At 50.0% G+C, this 18,771-nt stretch overlaps 1 protein-coding gene across 1 annotated transcript in view; it reads right to left on the bottom strand.

Moving 5' to 3' along the window:
* Window positions 1-18,771, bottom strand: part of ARHGEF19 (Rho guanine nucleotide exchange factor 19) — a 60,503-nt gene that overhangs the window by 15,725 nt on the left and 26,007 nt on the right. Inside the window, exons 3-10 of the mRNA XM_040326755.1 lie at window positions 18,022-18,354; window positions 16,388-16,481; window positions 14,507-14,652; window positions 13,881-14,128; window positions 10,213-10,373; window positions 7,537-7,689; window positions 7,121-7,250; window positions 6,744-6,818 (exon numbers count right to left, since the gene is read on the bottom strand). Of these exons, the coding sequence (XP_040182689.1) occupies window positions 6,744-6,818; window positions 7,121-7,250; window positions 7,537-7,689; window positions 10,213-10,373; window positions 13,881-14,128; window positions 14,507-14,652; window positions 16,388-16,481; window positions 18,022-18,354 (1,340 nt within the window). The remainder of the gene's footprint in view (window positions 1-6,743; window positions 6,819-7,120; window positions 7,251-7,536; window positions 7,690-10,212; window positions 10,374-13,880; window positions 14,129-14,506; window positions 14,653-16,387; window positions 16,482-18,021; window positions 18,355-18,771) is intronic.

Raw genomic sequence — 18,771 nt, forward strand, 5'->3', positions numbered from 1 at the left:
AAAACTGTATATCTGGAGTCCTGACCCTTCACTGGCTGAGTCTTATGATTGGCTACTCCATGCCCGGAGCTTTGTAGGGATCATGGAGAGGGATCAGGGAGAAGGGTCACACAGAGGGATCTTGGAGAAGGACCATGGGGAAGGATCTAGGAGAAGGATCACGCAGAGGGATCTTGGAGAAGGACCATTTAGAGGGATCACAGAGAGGGATCTTGGAGAAGGATCATGCAGAGGGATCTTGGAGAAGGACCATGGAGAGGGATCACAGAGAGGGATCTTGGAGAAGGACTATGAAGAGGGATCTTGGAGAAGGACCATGGAGAGGGATCTTGGAGAAGGACCATGGAGAGGGATCACAGAGAGGGATCTTGGAGAAGGACCATGGAGAGGGATCTTGGAGAAGGACCATGGAGAGGGATCACAGAGAGGGATCTTGGCGAAGGACCATGGAGAGGGATCCCAGAGAGGGATCTTGGAGAGGGATCACAGAGAGGGATCTTGGAGAAGGACCATGAAGAGGTATCCCAGAGAGGGATCTTGGAGAAGGACCATGGAGAGGGATCACAGAGAGGGATCTTGGAGAAGGACCATGGAGAGGGATCACAGAGAGGGATCTTGGAGAAGAACCACGGAGAGGGATCTTGGAGAAGGACCACGGAGAGGGATCTTGGAGAAGGACCACGGAGAGGGATCTTGGAGAAGGACCACGGAGAGGGATCTTGGAGAAGGACCATGGAGAGGGATCACAGAGAGGGATCTTGGCGAAGGACCATGGAGAGGGATCCCAGAGAGGCATCACAGAGAGGGATCACAGAGAGGGATCTTGGAGAAGGACCATGAAGAGGTATCCCAGAGAGGGATCTTGGAGAAGGACCATGGAGAGGGATCACAGAGAGGGATCTTGGAGAAGGACCATGGAGAGGGATCACAGAGAGGGATCTTGGAGAAGGACCACGGAGAGGGATCTTGGAGAAGGACCACGGAGAGGGATCTTGGAGAAGGACCACGGAGAGGGATCTTGGAGAAGGACCACGGAGAGGGATCTTGGAGAAGGACCACGGAGAGGGATCTTGGAGAAGGACCACGGAGAGGGATCTTGGAGAAGGACCATGGAGAGGGATCCCAGAGAGGGATCTTGGAGAGGAATCACAGAGAGGGATTTTGGAGAAGAACCACGGAGAGGGATCTTGGAGAAGAACCACGGAGAGGGATCTTGGAGAAGAACCACGGAGAGGGATCTTGGAGGACCACAGAGAGGGATCTTGGAGAAGGACCATGGAGAGGGATCATGAGAGGGATCATGGAAAGGGATCAGAACAGAGATCTTGGAGAAGGGCCATAGAGAGGGATCTTGGAGAAGGACCATGGAAAAGTATTAGGAGAGGGATCTTGGAGAAGGACCATTGGAGAGGGATCAGGAGAGGGATCTTGGAGAAGGACCATTGGAGAGGGATCAGGAGAGGGATCTTAGAGGACCACAGAGAGGGATCTTGGAGAAGGACCATGGAGAGGGATCAGAAGAGGGATCTTGGAGAAGGACCATGGAGAGGGATCAGGAGAGGGATCTTGGAGAAGGACCATGGAGAGGGATCAGGAGAGGGATCTTGGAGAAGGACCATGGGGAAGGATCTAGGAGAAGGATCACGCAGAGGGATCTTGGAGAAGGACCATTTAGAGGGATCACAGAGAGGGATCTTGGAGAAGGATCATGCAGAGGGATCTTGGAGAAGGACCATGGAGAGGGATCACAGAGAGGGATCTTGGAGAAGGACTATGAAGAGGGATCTTGGAGAAGGACCATGGAGAGGGATCTTGGAGAAGGACCATGGAGAGGGATCACAGAGAGGGATCTTGGAGAAGGACCATGGAGAGGGATCTTGGAGAAGGACCATGGAGAGGGATCACAGAGAGGGATCTTGGCGAAGGACCATGGAGAGGGATCCCAGAGAGGGATCTTGGAGAGGGATCACAGAGAGGGATCTTGGAGAAGGACCATGAAGAGGTATCCCAGAGAGGGATCTTGGAGAAGGACCATGGAGAGGGATCACAGAGAGGGATCTTGGAGAAGGACCATGGAGAGGGATCACAGAGAGGGATCTTGGAGAAGAACCATGGAGAGGGATCTTGGAGAAGGACCACGGAGAGGGATCTTGGAGAAGGACCACGGAGAGGGATCTTGGAGAAGGACCACGGAGAGGGATCTTGGAGAAGGACCATGGAGAGGGATCACAGAGAGGGATCTTGGCGAAGGACCATGGAGAGGGATCCCAGAGAGGGATCACAGAGAGGGATCACAGAGAGGGATCTTGGAGAAGGACCATGAAGAGGTATCCCAGAGAGGGATCTTGGAGAAGGACCATGGAGAGGGATCACAGAGAGGGATCTTGGAGAAGGACCATGGAGAGGGATCACAGAGAGGGATCTTGGAGAAGGACCACGGAGAGGGATCTTGGAGAAGGACCACGGAGAGGGATCTTGGAGAAGGACCACGGAGAGGGATCTTGGAGAAGGACCACGGAGAGGGATCTTGGAGAAGGACCACGGAGAGGGATCTTGGAGAAGGACCATGGAGAGGGATCCCAGAGAGGGATCTTGGAGAGGAATCACAGAGAGGGATTTTGGAGAAGAACCACGGAGAGGGATCTTGGAGAAGAACCATGGAGAGGGATCTTGGAGAAGAACCACGGAGAGGGATCTTGGAGGACCACAGAGAGGGATCTTGGAGAAGGACCATGGAGAGGGATCATGCAGTGGGATACTACAAGGGAACAGTAGAGGGATCTGGGAGAAGGACCATGGAGAGGGATCAGGAGAGGGATCATGGAAAGGGATCAGAACAGAGATCTTGGAGAAGGGCCATAGAGAGGGATCTTGGAGAAGGACCATGGAAAAGTATTAGGAGAGGGATCTTGGAGAAGGACCATTGGAGAGGGATCAGGAGAGGGATCTTGGAGAAGGACCATTGGAGAGGGATCAGGAGAGGGATCTTAGAGGACCACAGAGAGGGATCTTGGAGAAGGACCATGGAGAGGGATCAGAAGAGGGATCTTGGAGAAGGACCATGGAGAGGGATCAGGAGAGGGATCTTGGAGAAGGACCATGGAGAGGGATCAGGAGAGGGATCTTGGAGAAGGACCATGGAGAGGGATCAGAAGAGGGATCTTGGAGAAGGACCATGGAGAGGGATCAGGAGAGGGATCTTGGAGAAGGACCATGGAGAGGGATCAGGAGAGGGATCTTGGAGAAGGACCATGGAGAGGGATCTTGGAGAAGGACCATGGAGAGGGATCAGGAGAGGGATCTTGGAGAAGGACCATGGAGAGGGATCAGGAGAGGGATCTTGGAGAAGGACCATGGAGAGGGATCATGGAGAGGGATCAGAAGAGGGATCTTGGAGAAGGACCATAGAGAGGGATCTTGGAGAAGGACAATGGAGAGGGATCAGGAGAGGAATCAGAAGAGGGATCTTGGAGAAGGACCGTGGAGAGGGATCAGGAGAGGGATCATGGAGAGGGATCAGAAGAGGGATCTTGGAGAAGGACCCTAGAGAGGGATCTTGGAGAAGGACAATGGAGAGGGATCAGGAGAGGAATCAGAAGAGGGATCTTGGAGAAGGACCGTGGAGAGGGATCAGGAGAGGGATCATGGAGAGGGATCATAGAGAGGGATCTTGGAGAGGGATCAGGAGAGGGATCATAGAGAGGGATCAGGAGAGGGATCATAGAGAGGGATCTTGGATAGGGACCACATGAAAAAAAAAAATCAAACGATAATAAAATGCGATAGGGATAGAATAGAAGAGACATTTGGGACACAAGAAGCCCTCGGGAGCCACTTGCAGCCCATTGGCCCTTCTATTCCCCTGGAACTCCCTTCATTCCCCTCAGTGACATGTTGAAAATTTTACCCAAATGTTGGCAAAGTGAAAACGATGAATTTTGCTCCTGGGGGGGGGGGGGGGGGGGGGGGGGGTTGAGGTTCATCAGACCAAATGTGATTTCATCTCACAGGGGTGACAGTTTAGGAATGACAGTTACTGAGGGGGAGGGGTTAATGGAGATCCGCTGTCCAATCACAGACAAAGCTATGCTCTGTGAAAGGACATTTTCCGATCTGTGATGCGACTGATCGGAGGCGTCTGTGGTAAAGGTCAGACGGCCTGCGTCAGAATGTTCTGTTTGCCCCGCCCCCCTCCCCCCCAGCCAGTGACACCCCCAGAATGGCACCCCGGTGTCACTTCTCACCCTCCTGCCAACTCACCACAGCAGCCGGAATGCCAAACAGTCTGCTGTGTGCTGAGTGTCAATAAACCCCTTCACAGGATGACAGCTCCCCCCCCCCGCTGCTGAGAGTGCAGGATAGACCCCCCTGCTGAGAGTGCAGGATAGACCCCCTGCTGCCGCTGAGAGTGCAGGATAGACCCCCCTGCTGCCGCTGAGAGTGCAGGATAGACCCCCCTGCTGCTGCTGAGAGTGCAGGATAGGCCCCCCTGCTGCTGCTGAGATTGCAGGATAGGCCCCCCTGCTGCCGCTGAGAGTGCAGGATAGGCCCCCCTGCTGCTGCTGAGAGTGCAGGATAGGCCCCCCTGCTGCCGCTGAGAGTGCAGGATAGGCCCCCCTGCTGCCGCTGAGAGTGCAGGATAGGCCCCCCTGCTGCCGCTGAGAGTGCAGGATAGGCCCCCCTGCTGCCGCTGAGAGTGCAGGATAGGCCCCCCTGCTGCCGCTGAGAGTGCAGGATAGGCCCCCCTGCTGCCGCTGAGAGTGCAGGATAGGCCCCCCTGCTGCCGCTGAGAGTGCAGGATAGGCCCTGCTGAGGTGCTGCTGAGATTGCAGGATAGGCCCCCCCTGCTGCTGCTGAGATTGCAGGATAGGCCCCCCCTGCTGCCGCTGAGATTGCAGGATAGGCCCCGCTGAGCAGCCGCTGAGATTGCAGGATAGACCCTGCTGAGCAGCCGCTGAGAGTGCAGGATAGACCCCGCTGAGCAGCCGCTGAGATTGCAGGATAGGCCCCGCTGAGCAGCCGCTGAGATTGCAGGATAGACCCTGCTGAGCAGCCGCTGAGATTGCAGGATAGGCCCTGCTGAGCAGCCGCTGAGATTGCAGGATAGGCCCCGCTGCTGCTGCTGAGAGTGCAGGATAGGCCCTGCTGAGCAGCCGCTGAGTTTGCAGGATAGGCCCTGCTGAGCAGCTGCTGAGAGTGCAGGATAGGCCCTGCTGAGCAGCTGCTGAGATTGCAGGATAGACCCTGCTGAGCAGCCGCTGAGAGTGCAGGATAGACCCTGCTGAGCAGCTGCTGAGAGTGCAGGATAGGCCCCGCTGCTGCTGCTGAGAGTGCAGGATAGGCCCTGCTGAGCAGCCGCTGAGTTTGCAGGATAGGCCCTGCTGAGCAGCTGCTGAGAGTGCAGGATAGGCCCTGCTGAGCAGCTGCTGAGATTGCAGGATAGACCCTGCTGAGCAGCTGCTGAGAGTGCAGGATAGGCCCTGCTGAGATTGCAGGATAGGCCCTGCTGAGCAGCCGCTGAGAGTGCAGGATAGGCCCTGCTGAGATTGCAGGATAGGCCCTGCTGAGCAGCCGCTGAGAGTGCAGGATAGGCCCTGCTGAGCGGCCGCTGAGATTGCAGGATAGGCCCCGCTGAGCAGCCGCTGAGAGTGCAGGATAGGCCCCGCTGAGCAGCCGCTGAGATTGCAGGATAGGCCCTGCTGAGCAGCAGCTGAGATTGCAGGATAGGCCCTGCTGAGCAGCCGTTGATAGTGCAGGATAGGCCCTGCTGAGAGTGCAGGATAGGCCCTGCTGAGCAGCCGTTGATAGTGCAGGATAGGCCCTGCTGAGCAGCCGCTGAGAGTGCAGGATAGGCCCTGCTGAGCAGCCGTTGATAGTGCAGGATAGGCCCCGCTGAGCAGCCGCTGAGAGTGCAGGATAGACCCTGCTGAGCAGCCGCTGAGATGGCAGGATAGGCCCTGCTGAGCAGCCGCTGAGAGTGCAGGATAGGCCCTGCTGAGCAGCCGCTGAGATTGCAGGATAGGCCCTGCTGAGCAGCAGCTGAGATTGCAGGATAGGCCCTGCTGAGCAGCAGCTGAGATTGCAGGATAGGCCCTGCTGAGCAGCCGCTGAGAGTGCAGGATAGGCCCTGCTGAGATTGCAGGATAGGCCCTGCTGAGCAGCCGCTGAGAGTGCAGGATAGGCCCTGCTGAGATTGCAGGATAGACCCTGCTGAGCAGCCGCTGAGAGTGCAGGATAGGCCCCGCTGAGCAGCCGCTGAGATTGCAGGATAGGCCCTGCTGAGCAGCAGCTGAGATTGCAGGATAGGCCCTGCTGAGCAGCCGCTGAGAGTGCAGGATAGGCCCTGCTGAGATTGCAGGATAGGCCCTGCTGAGATTGCAGGATAGGCCCTGCTGAGCAGCAGCTGAGATTGCAGGATAGGCCCTGCTGAGCAGCCGTTGATAGTGCAGGATAGGCCCTGCTGAGCAGCCGCTGAGAGTGCAGGATAGACCCTGCTTAGAAGTCATAGGAGAAGGGGGTTGCCTTGGTACAGCAGAGCTCACCCCCCCGCATTGCTGATCAGGTAAGGTGGCCGGACACACACACGGGGGTCTTGGGGGGTGGGGGCGGGGATGGGCATTCCCTCGATTTAAAGGGTCTCTCTGCAGAGACCAATCCCTGAAGCGTCCAGCAGATGTCACTAGAGCACTGTGCTGGCCTGTGATTGGCCAGCCTGACGGTTGGGTCTGGCGGGTTCCGCTTACCTTCTTGAGCTCGGTGAACGCCTGGCTGGCCGTCTCCTCGTTCCGGGACCCGGGCGCCGTGTGCTTCAGGATATTCTGCGGAAATAAAAGGAGAAACGCTGAGAAATCGCCGAGGAGGTCGTTTCAGTCCAGGAGAGGAGCCTGAGAGGGGGCCCCAGGGGTCAGGTCAGTCCAGGAGAGGAGCCTGAGAGGGGGCCCCAGGGGTCAGGTCAGTCCAGGAGAGGGGCCCCCAGGGTCAGGTCTAAGCAGGAAATGGGGTCCTTTTTGGGTTGGGACCTTAGGCAGTTGCCTCATTTGCCTTACCGTTACCCTGAACAGAGCACATGGGGGGCGGGGGGGGGGATGGGCCCTACAGAGGGATAGTTGTGGCCCCGTACCTCCACCAGCATCTTCAGCCGCATGATCCTCTGGAAGGGCAGGATGAGGAAGGAGGTCAGAGGGAGACGTTGGCACACCTGGTCCTCCTCCAGCTTGGCCAGGATCCCCCGGAAACGAGCGTTTTCCTGTCTGGGGGGGAGAGAAGAGGAAGGAAGGACGGGTCAGCCTTCTGCTCTACATTCTACAAATCTCACAACAGAAGAAGCCCCGCCTCTACCACCGTTATAGGCGGGGTCTGGAGGTGGGCGGAGTCACCCCATAACTTCTTCTACAAGGATTTCCCAGTCTTATAGGTGACCATCAAGGGACCCCCCCATATTGCCCCCCCCCCCCACAACTGGTGCCACCCTCCCATTGGTTGAAGGCGGCCCATACAGGACCATCAGACATTATTCCCCGGGGAAGGGACACTTACAGCAGCCGTTGGTAGGTCTGTTCCTGGTAGGCCTGGTTGGTGACATAAGGTAAGTACACCCGCCGCAGCTCCGGGCAATGTCTCAGGACGATGTCACAGACGTCAAATCGCAGGATGTCCTCCTCCAACCGGTACTCCAGATCGTTCAGGAACCTGCGACGGGGAGCAGAGAATGTGACCTTCACCCAACATTCACCGCCAGAGAATGTGACATTCACCCAACATTCACCCAACATTCACCACCAGAGAATGTGACATTCACCCAACATTCACCACCAGAGAATGTGACCTTCACCCAACATTCACCGCCAGAGAATGTGCCATTCACCACGAGATTCACCGGCAGAGAATGTGACATTCACCCAACATTCACCACGAGAGAATGTGACATTCACCCAACATTCACCGCCAGAGAATGTGCCATTCACCACGAGATTCACCGGCAGAGAATGTGACATTCACCCAACATTCACCACGAGAGAATGTGACATTCACCCAACATTCATCACCAGATTCACCGGCAGAGAATGTGACATTCACCACAAGATTCACCGGCAGAGAATGTGACATTCACCCAACATTCACCACGAGAGAATGTGACATTCACCCAACATTCACCGCCAGAGAATGTGACATTCACCCAACATTCACTGATCACTTCGCTGTCAGTGATCCCCCCTCGCCCCTGTCAGGGATCCCCCTCCCCCTGTCAGGGATCCCCCTCCCCCTGTCAGTGATCCCCCCTCCCCCTGTCAGTGATCCCCCCTCCCCCTGTCAGTGATCCCCCTCCCCCTGACAGGGATCCCCCCTCCCCCTGACAGGGATCCCCCCCTGTCACTGATTTCCTCCCCCCTGTCAGTGATCCCCCTCCCCCTGTCAGTGATCCCCCCTCCCCCTGTCAGTGATCCCCCTCCCCCTGACAGGGATCCCCCTCCCCTGTCAGTGATTTCCTCCCCCCTGTCAGTGATCCCCCCTCCCCCTGTCAGTGATCCCCTCTCCCCCTGTCAGTGATCCCCCCTCCCCCTGTCAGTGATCCCCCTCCCCCTGTCAGTGATCCCCCCTCCCCCTGACAGGGATCCCCCCTCCCCCTGACAGGGATCCCCCCCTGTCACTGATTTCCTCCCCCCTGTCACTGATTTCCTCCCCCCTGTCAGTGATCCCCCTCCCCTGTCAGTGATCCCCCCTTCCCCTGTCAGTGAAACCCCCCCCCCCCTCCACCTCTGTCAGTGATCCCCCCTCCACCCCTGTCAGTGATCCCTCCTCCCCCCCTGTCAGTGATCTCCCCCCCTGTCAGTGATCTCCCCCCCTGTCAGTGATCCCCCCCTGTCAGTGATCCCCCCCCTGTCAGTGATCCCTCCTCCCCCTGTCAGTGATCCCCCTCCCCTGTCAGTGATCCCCCCTCCACCCCTGTCAGTGATCCCTCCTCCCCCCCTGTCAGTGATCCCTCCTCCCCCCCTGTCAGTGATCTCCCCCCCTGTCAGTGATCCCCCCCTGTCAGTGATCCCCCCCTGTCAGTGATCCCTCCTCCCCCCCTGTCAGTGATCCCTCCTCCCCCCCTGTCAGTGATCCCCCCTCCACCCCTGTCAGTGATCCCTCCTCCCCCCCTGTCAGTGATCCCTCCTCCCCCCCTGTCAGTGATCTCCCCCCCTGTCAGTGATCCCCCCCCTGTCAGTGATCCCCCCCTGTCAGTGATCCCTCCTCCCCCTGTCAGTGATCCCTCCTCCCCTGTCAGCGATCCCCCCTCCCCCTGTCAATGATAGTTTCCTGAATACATCGCCAACCCCCCCCCCCCCCCGCCTCAGTACTCCTCTCCAGAGCCCCCAGTCCTTATGCAAGCAGTGGGAGGGGTAATATTCTGTACGGTGGGGGATGGTATTTCATATGGTGGGGGATGGTAACCTGTACAGTGGAGGATGGAATTCTGTACAGTGGGGGGGGGGGTGATATTTCATACAGTGGGGGGGGGTATTCCATACGGTGGGGGGTGGTATTCTGTACAGTGGGGGGTGGGGTGGTATTCTGTATGGGGGGGGTGGTATTCTGTATGGTGGGGTGGTATTCTGTATGGGGGGGTGGTATTTCATAGGTGGGGGGGGTGGTATTCTGTACAGTGGGGGGTGGGATGGTATTCTGTATGGGGGATGGTATTCTGTATGGGGGGGTGGTATTCTGTACAGTGGGGGGGGTGGTATTCTGTATGGGGGGTGGTATTTCATAAGGTGGGGGGGGTGGTATTCTGTATGGGGGATGGTATTCTGTATGGGGGGTGGTATTCTGTACAGTGGGAGGGGGGTGGTATTCTGTACAGTGGGGGGGGGGGTGGTATTCTGTACGGTGGGGGGGGTGGTATTCTGTATGGGGGAGTGGTATTCTGTACAGTGGGGGGGTGGTATTCTGTATGGGGGGGTGGTATTTCATAAGGTGGGGGGGTGGTATTCTGTACAGTGGGGGGTGGTATGGTATTCTGTATGGGGGGTGGTATTTCATACGGTGGGGGGGGTTGTATTCTGTATGGGGGGTGGTATTTCATATGGTGGTGGGGGGGTGGTATTCTGTATGGGCGGGTGGTATTTCATACGGTGGGGGGGTGGTATTCTGTATGGGGGGTGGTATTTCATACGGTGGGGGGGAGGGGTGGTATTCTGTACGGTGGGGGGGGGGGGTGATATTCCATACCTCTCACTTATCTCCTTTACTTCGGGCAGTTTGGAGAAGAGCCACTGTCTCTCCTGGGCCCCCAGACACTCGTTGAGATCGGGGGAGTTGAGGAAATGATCGACAACGATGGAGAGACTGTTGACGTAGGACGCCTCCGAGGTCACCAACTCAAACTTGGCCTGCGGGAAAATGGCGGATGACAGATATCAGAATACAACACACTCCTCACAGCCACACCCCCCTCCCCTCCCCCGAGGATGAGATGATGTCATCAGTCTGCTGCAGGCAGGAGAAAACATTTCCTCAGTCTCTCTCCCCTCCCCCAAGACTGAGATGAAGTCACCGCCTCCTGCAATGTATCTGATGACAGGTCCACTTTATCAGCAAATAATTGTAATGTGTGGATTTACTGATCAATAAAACGGCCAATATAAGAGAATGTATTGATAATATTGATGTTCGGTATTTGTGTGATTGATGATCCAATCAATGAATGACATTGATAGACGTCTGATAATGAAAGTACAATATTGATACATTAGATGTCCAGAATAAATTAGAGATACACGATATTGATACGATAGATTTAAGTATTGATAAGATGGATTGATACATTGGATGTCCAATATTTGTAGGATAGATGAATGATATTGATACAATAAACTGATGGTATTGATATTAGATAAATAATATTGATATGATGGATATCCAGTATTGATAAGATAGCTGTATGATATTGATACAATAGATGTTCCTTATCAACACAATGGGCCAGATTCACAGAGCGAGTACGCCAGCGTACTTTCAAATTACCCGCGTCGTATCTTTAGTTTGAATCCTCAAACCAAGATACGACAGCATTTGGGTAAGATCCAACAGGTGTACGTCTTCGTACGCCTTCGGATCTTAGATGCAATACTTCGGCGCCCGCTGAGTGGAGTTTGCGTCGTTTTCCGCGTCGGGTATGCAAATTAGCGATTTACGACGATCCACGAACGTACGCGCGGCCGTCGCATTCTCTTACGTCGTCTGTAGTCGGCTTTTCCCAGCGTATAGTTAAAGCTGGTATTTTGCGGCGTATAGATAGACTTGCCATGTTAAAGTATGGCCGTCGTTCCCGCGTCGAAATTTGAATTTTTTTTTTTTTTTTTTTGCGTAAGTCGTCCGTGAATAGGAAAGGACGTAACTCACGTCTAAGTTAAAAAAATGACGTCCTAGCGACGTCATTTAGCGCAATGCACGATGGGAAATTTCGGGACGACGCATGCGCAGTTCATTCGGCGCGGGGACGCGCTTCATTTAAATGAAACACGCCCCCAACCCACCCAATTTCGAATCCGCCGCCAGAAATACACTACGCCGCTGTAACTTACGGCGCGAACTCGCTGAGCATTCGAATATACGCAAGGTAAGGTACGGTGGCGTAGTGTATCTCTGATACGCTGTGCCGATCGCAATGTATGTGGATCTGGCCCAATAGATTTACGATATTGATAAGCTATGTGTATGGTATTGATACGATAGATGTTCCTTATTGATACAATAGATGTACAGTATCGATAAGAGATATATATAAAATGAATGATAGATGGTAATTATTGATATGATAAATTTATAATAATGATATGTACGGTAATGATACAATAGATGTTCCTTATTACTGCAATTGATGTACAGTATTGATATAGATCTATCATTAATATCATATATAGATCAATACTGTACATCTATTGTATCCATAAGGAACATCTATCGTATCAATACCGTACATATAGCTTATCAATATCGTAAATCTATTGTGTTGATAAGGAACTATTGTATCAATATCATACAGCGATCTTATCAATACTGGACATCCATCATATCAATACCATTTATCTATCTAATATCAATACCATCAATTTATTGTATCAATATCATTCATCTATCCTACAAATACTGTACATCTAATGTATCAATACCATACATATAGCTTATCAATATGGTAAATCTATCAGATCAATAATGAACATCTATCATATTAATAATATATATATATATATATATGTGTGTGTGTTTCCATTATTAATACAATAGATGAACAGTATTGATCTGATAGATTTACGATATTGATAAGCTATATCTATGGTATTGATACGATAGATGTCCATTATTGAATCAATACACATTGATAAGATGGATTGATATTATAGATGTCCAGTATTTGTATGATATTGATACATTAGATGTCCAGTATTGATAAGATATATGTACGATATTGATACGATGGATGTTCCCTATCGACACGATAGATTTACGGAATTGATAAGCCATAGTTGCAGTATTGGTACGATAGATGTTCATTATTAAACCAATAGATGTACAGTATTGATAATATTATAGATATATATAAAATTAATATGATAGATGGTAATTATTGAGATGATAGATTCACGATATTGATAAGCTATACGTATGGTATTGATACAATAGATGTTCCTTATTGATACAATACATGTACAGTATTGATATAGATCTATCATATTAATATTTATATATATATATATATCTCTCAATACTAGATATCTATCACCACCTATTGTATCAATAATAGTCATCTATCGTATCAATACCATACACATAGCTTATCAATATCGTAAATCTATCATATCAATAATTACCATCATTCATATTAATTTTATATATATATGTTCATTATTGATACAATAGATGTACAGTATTGAGAGAGATATATATAAGATAATATGATATGATAGATGGTAATTATTGATATGATAGATTTACGATATTGATAAGCTATGTGTATGGTATTGTTACGATAGATGTCCATTATTGATACAAACACAATATTGATAAGATGGATTGATATTATAGATGTTCAGTATTGATATGATCGATGGTAATTATTGATATGATCGATTTACCATATTGATAAGCTATGGGTACATAATTGATATGATAGATGTGCTTTATTGATACAATAGATGTACAGTATTGATCTGATAGATTTACAATATTCATAAGCTATATTATTGATACGATAGATGTTCCTTATTGATTGACACAATAGATGTACAGTATTGAGATATATATATATATTTATGATATTGATATGATAGATGGTAATTATTGATATGATAGATTTATGATATTGATAAGCTATGTGTATGGTATTGATACGATAAATATACAGTATTGATCTGATAGATTTACGATATTGATAAGCTATGTGTATGGTATTGATACGATAGATGTTCCTTATTGATTGATACAGTATTGATATATATATATATTAATATGATAGATGGTAATTATTGATATGATAGATTTACGATATTGATAAGCTATGTGTACGGTATTGATACGATAGATGTCCATTATTGATACAATAGATGCACAGTATTGATAAGATATATATAAAATTAATATGATAGATTGGTAATTATTGATATGATAGATTTATGATATTGATAAGCTATGTGCATGGTATTGATACGATAGATGTTCCTTATTGATTGATACAGTATTGAGTTATACTGTATATATATTAAAATGATGGATGGTAATTATTGATCTGACAGAGTTACGATATTGATAAGCTATGTGTACGGTATTGATACGATGTCCATTATTGATACAATAGATGCACAGTATTGATCCGATAGATTTTCGTCATTGATACGCACCTCTTGCAGCTTCCTCTCCTGGACCGTGAGCGTATTCAGGACGCCGCTCCCTCGGACATCTGGGATATCCTGCCACAGGGAGAAGGTGGAGCCCCGGGATGAGCGCTGGGAGCGGAACGAGCTGCTGGGGGACAGGTTGCTCTTCGGACTCGCTGAAACGTCGTCCTCCTCCCCCGTCGTGTCTTCCCGCTTCTGTCGCTGCAGCTCGCGGTTTATGGCCACGTCGCTGTATTCCTGGTACAGGATGGCTGGGAATAGAAGAATTATTATAAGGGGGGGGGAGGGGAATAAAGTGTTCTTATTGTGTCTTTCTATCCTCCAGCAGAAGTTTGGATCTACAGCTGTGGACGGAACTCGCTACAACGGACGTCTTATGCGGAGAGCAAAGTGGATTACAAATGCTATGAGAAGGTAAGAATTACTGGACATCGTGCGTATAAACGCGTATAAACGCACAACTGGATGGAACTTGCTCACTTGTGTCTTTTTTATTTTTTTATTGCTCAATTTATTTGTGATGTAGACATTCTGAACTATTTGTATTATCTTAGAGCACAAAGCTGGTAGGTGGAAGTGGACAATCCCCTTGAAGGGCGGTCCGGGAATGGAAGGAGGGAGGGACTTACAGGTGAGCAGGAAGCGGGACTGTCTCCTCTCGCAGTAGGATTGCCTCCTTTGTGACTCGGCGTCCTCTGCCCTCTCCTGGCCGGGTGATAGTCTGCCCTCCTCGCTGGGTGGTCTGCCGGTCTGCCCACCCTCCGCCGATTTGCTCCTGAAAGGGTAAAAAAAAAAGAAAAGCCATTTGAGCCTCCGGGACCGGCCATGAGCCTCGACCTCGGCGGGGGAGGCAGAGAGGGGAGGCCGCCCAGGAACAATGGAAGGGCAAGGACTGAAAATTCCTCAAACTGAACAAACAAAGAGACGTTTCAGCCCCGGAGTGGCACAGAGAAGCGGCAGAGCGTGCTCACGCCACCGGAACCGGGACAATCCCCTCCATCTTCCTCCGGGGGGGGCGGGGCACTCATAGAGGGGCAAAGGATGACATTGGCCGATTATCTGCCAAAATTCTACCATCAGATGGGATTTACTCATTTTCATTCATCAACTAAATCATGTAGTAATAATAATAATAATAATAATAATGTAAATGTAATGTAGTAATAATAATAATAATAATAATAATAATAATATAAATAATTTAATAATGTAATAATAATAATAAAAATAATGTAATAATAATAATGTGATGTAATTATAATTATATTAATGTAGTAGTAGTAATAATAATAATATTAATGTAATAATAAAAATAATAATACTATAAATTTAATAATGTAATAATAATAATGTAGTAATAATAATAATAATAAAAATAATGTAATAATGTAATGTAATTATAATTATATTAATGTAGTAATAATAATAATAATAATAGTGTAATAATAATAATAATAATAATAATAATAATAATAGTAATGTAGTAGTAATAATAATAATAATAATAATAATATAAATAATTTAATAATGTAATAATAATAATAGTAATGTAATAATAATAATAAAAATAATGTAATAATGTAGTAGTAATAATAATAATAATAATAATAATAATAAAAATAATGTAATAATGTAGTAGTAATAATAATAATAATAATGTAGTAATAATAATAATAATAATAATATTAATAATAATAATAATAATGTAATTTCCAAGTGAATATTCTCACATTTGCTGCAAATCCAATACAGCTGAACTCCAGGGGGGGGGGGACTTTCATTTAAATATATTCCTCATTGGCTTCAAAGGATATAAATGCTGTTTTTGCCTTTGCAAACCCAGATATTACCATTTAATTTTTTTTGCAGTGACATCATCAGTGTGCTGTACATAGCCTGTGCCGAGAGCAGAGCTGTGGGAGGGGCCCAGCAGGCCCCACCCGCTACAGGAAGGGGCGGAGTTAAGACTAGTCAGTCTGTGCAAGGAGAGAGAGAGAGCAGAGTTGTGGGAGGGGCCCAACAGGCTCCACCCACTTCAGAAAACTACAGGATGGGGCGGAGACAAGGCAGTTACTCAGTTTGCACAGGGAGAGAGAGCAGAGCTGTGGGAGGAGCACATTAGGCCCCACCCACTACAGAAAATTACAGGAAGGGGCGGAGACAAGACCAGTCAGTCTTAATCATCTCTAATTGGGGATTTGAGGTTTGTATTCTGGTCTTGACCCCGTTGGGAAGATTTCTCTTACTTCCTGTCCTGGTGACACCCTCGTACACCTTGACACATTGGGTGTCACCTGGACAGGAAGTGGGGGGAAATCTCTCCAACAGATTACCAGGCTGTAAATAAAAACCCTCCCCGAGGGTCTAAGCCACTCCCTCCGAAATAATAATAGATGTTGGTGGAGCCGCACTCTTCAATGGCCCGTGTATTATACTCCACCCACTATGTCTGGGTCCCCCCACCCCCCCATCCCGGGGTATACAGAGCCCCCATTATACATCGCACTTACCTGAGCCAGGAGGTGTCCGTATCCCCCGGAGGCGGCTGCAGGAGGCTGGTCACCCCGGCACTGTTACATCTCCTCTCTCTCCTTCCAGATTTACCTGCAAAAGGGGGAGGGGGAGGGGCTCATTACATAGTCCATCAAGTCCAACCCAAAAATCAGATCTGTACAGAGGTGGGTGCCATCCCATCCCATTCCATGCCACACTGTACCACCTCATGCCTGCCAACCCATACCATCCCATGCCATCCCATCCTGCACCATCCCATCCCCTGTCATGCCATGCTATACCATCTCATCCTGCCTTATCTCATGCCAAACATTGCCTCCCATGCCATGTTATACCATCCCATTCCACCCTGCTTCACCCTGTACCATCCCACGCCACCCCATGCCATTCCATGTTATACTATCTCATGCCATCCCATCCCATATCATCCCATCCCATGCCATCCCATGCTATACCGTCACATGCCATCCCTATCCCATGCCATGCTATACCATCCCATGACATCCTGTCCTGCACCATGCCATGCCATGCCATCCTTCACCGTCCCATGCCATCCCATCACATCCCATCCTGCACCGTCCCATGCCATGCCATGCTATACCATCTCATCCTGCCCCATCTCATGCCAAACATTGCCTCCCATGCCATGTTATACCATCCCATGCCATCCTATCCTACACCATCCCATCCCATCCTGCTTCACCCTGTACCATCCCACGCCACCCCATGCCATTCCATGTTATACTATCTCATGCCATCCCATCCCATATCATCCCATCTTGCACCATCCCATGCCATCCCATGCTATACCGTCACATGCCATCCCATCCTGCAGCATCCTATCCTATGCTATACCATCCCATGACATCCCGTCATGCACCATGCCATGCCACGCCATCCCATACTGCACTGTCCCATGCCATCCCATCACATCCCATCCTGCAACATGCCATGCCATCTCATCCTGCACCATCCCATGCCATGCTATACCTTCCCATGCCATGCCATTCCGCACCATCCCATTCCCATGTTATACCATCTCATGCCATGCCATTCCATCCTGCACCATCCCATGCCAAGCATTTCCTCCCATGCCATGTTATACCATCCTATGTCATCCTATCCTGCACCATCCCATGCCAAGCACTGCCTCCCATGCCATGCTATACCATCCCATGCCATTCTATCCTGCACAATTCCATACTATCCCATCCTGCACCATCCCATACTATCCCATGCCATGCCAGGTTATACTATCACATGCTGTCCTGTGCCATCCCATGCCGTGTCATGCCCCCCCCCCCCCCATTTTATAAATTTCTAATGAGCTTCACAAACATGTCATCTGATCAGGGGCACGGTTGAGGCACGTCTCAGAGCTCAGACTTCATAGCTGGAAGTCGATATTTGGGGGGGATTGGGGGCCCCAGGGATGATAAGGAGAGGTCTGTGCCGCCATCTTGGCTCCGTGCCATAAATACTTTGCAGCTATCTTTGGGAATTGGATGACAATTCCATGAATGCCAATTATGTGTCGGTTGGGTGCCGTGATGGGCAAACTGTTGGCGCGTCTATAAATCCTGTATAATAATAATATAAAGAACGGATAGGGGGGCCGCGGTGTACCCACCTTCCTGGCTGGTGGAGGAGCCCTTCTCCCTCAGGGTGATTTTGGTGGAGAGGGATTTGCCGATTTTGGCGGTGAAGTTGTTCCTCCTTTGGCTGAGTTGCAGTTTGCTGATCAGTTCGGAGGCCGAGAACCTCCACCTCTCCTGCTCCACCTTCCCCCCGGCCGCCGCCCCCGCCACCGGCGCCGCCGCCTCCTGAGGCTCCGAAGTCTCCTTCCCGTCAGCCGCTGATGGGGGCCCGGGGTCTTCAGGGTCCACAAACACCGAATCTTCCTCCGGGGGCTGGACGGGCGCCGAGCTGCTGATGTCCGGCAGGTACAGGCGGAGTTTACGCCCTGTGAGGGCAAGACAGGGGAAAAAAGGAAAAGTCTTTCATCGTCATTATTTTTTAACAAATTTTGACAAATCCGTAAATTTTTGAATTTCCAAATATTCAAGTTTTCGAATTTCCAAAATTTTGGAAATTCAGAATTTTGGAAATTCGGAATTTGAAAAAAAAAGGGTTCCCCTTAATATCCATACCAGACCTGAAGGGCCTGAAAATTGAATTTGGGGGGGACCCCCACCCATTTCTTTTTTTTTGTCGCCATCAACTTTGGGACATCCTCCCCATGTTGAGGGCATGTGGCCTGGTAGGGTTCAGGAGGGAGGGGGCGCTCTCTCGTCCCCCCCTCTTGTGCTGCAGCCTGACAGGTTGTGTGCTCGGATAAGGGTCTGGTATGTATTGTTGGGGGGAACCCCACGCCATTTTT

This window comes from Rana temporaria, chromosome 10 (genome assembly GCF_905171775.1).
Source record: "Rana temporaria chromosome 10, aRanTem1.1, whole genome shotgun sequence".
Taxonomy (NCBI): Eukaryota; Metazoa; Chordata; class Amphibia; order Anura; family Ranidae; genus Rana; species Rana temporaria.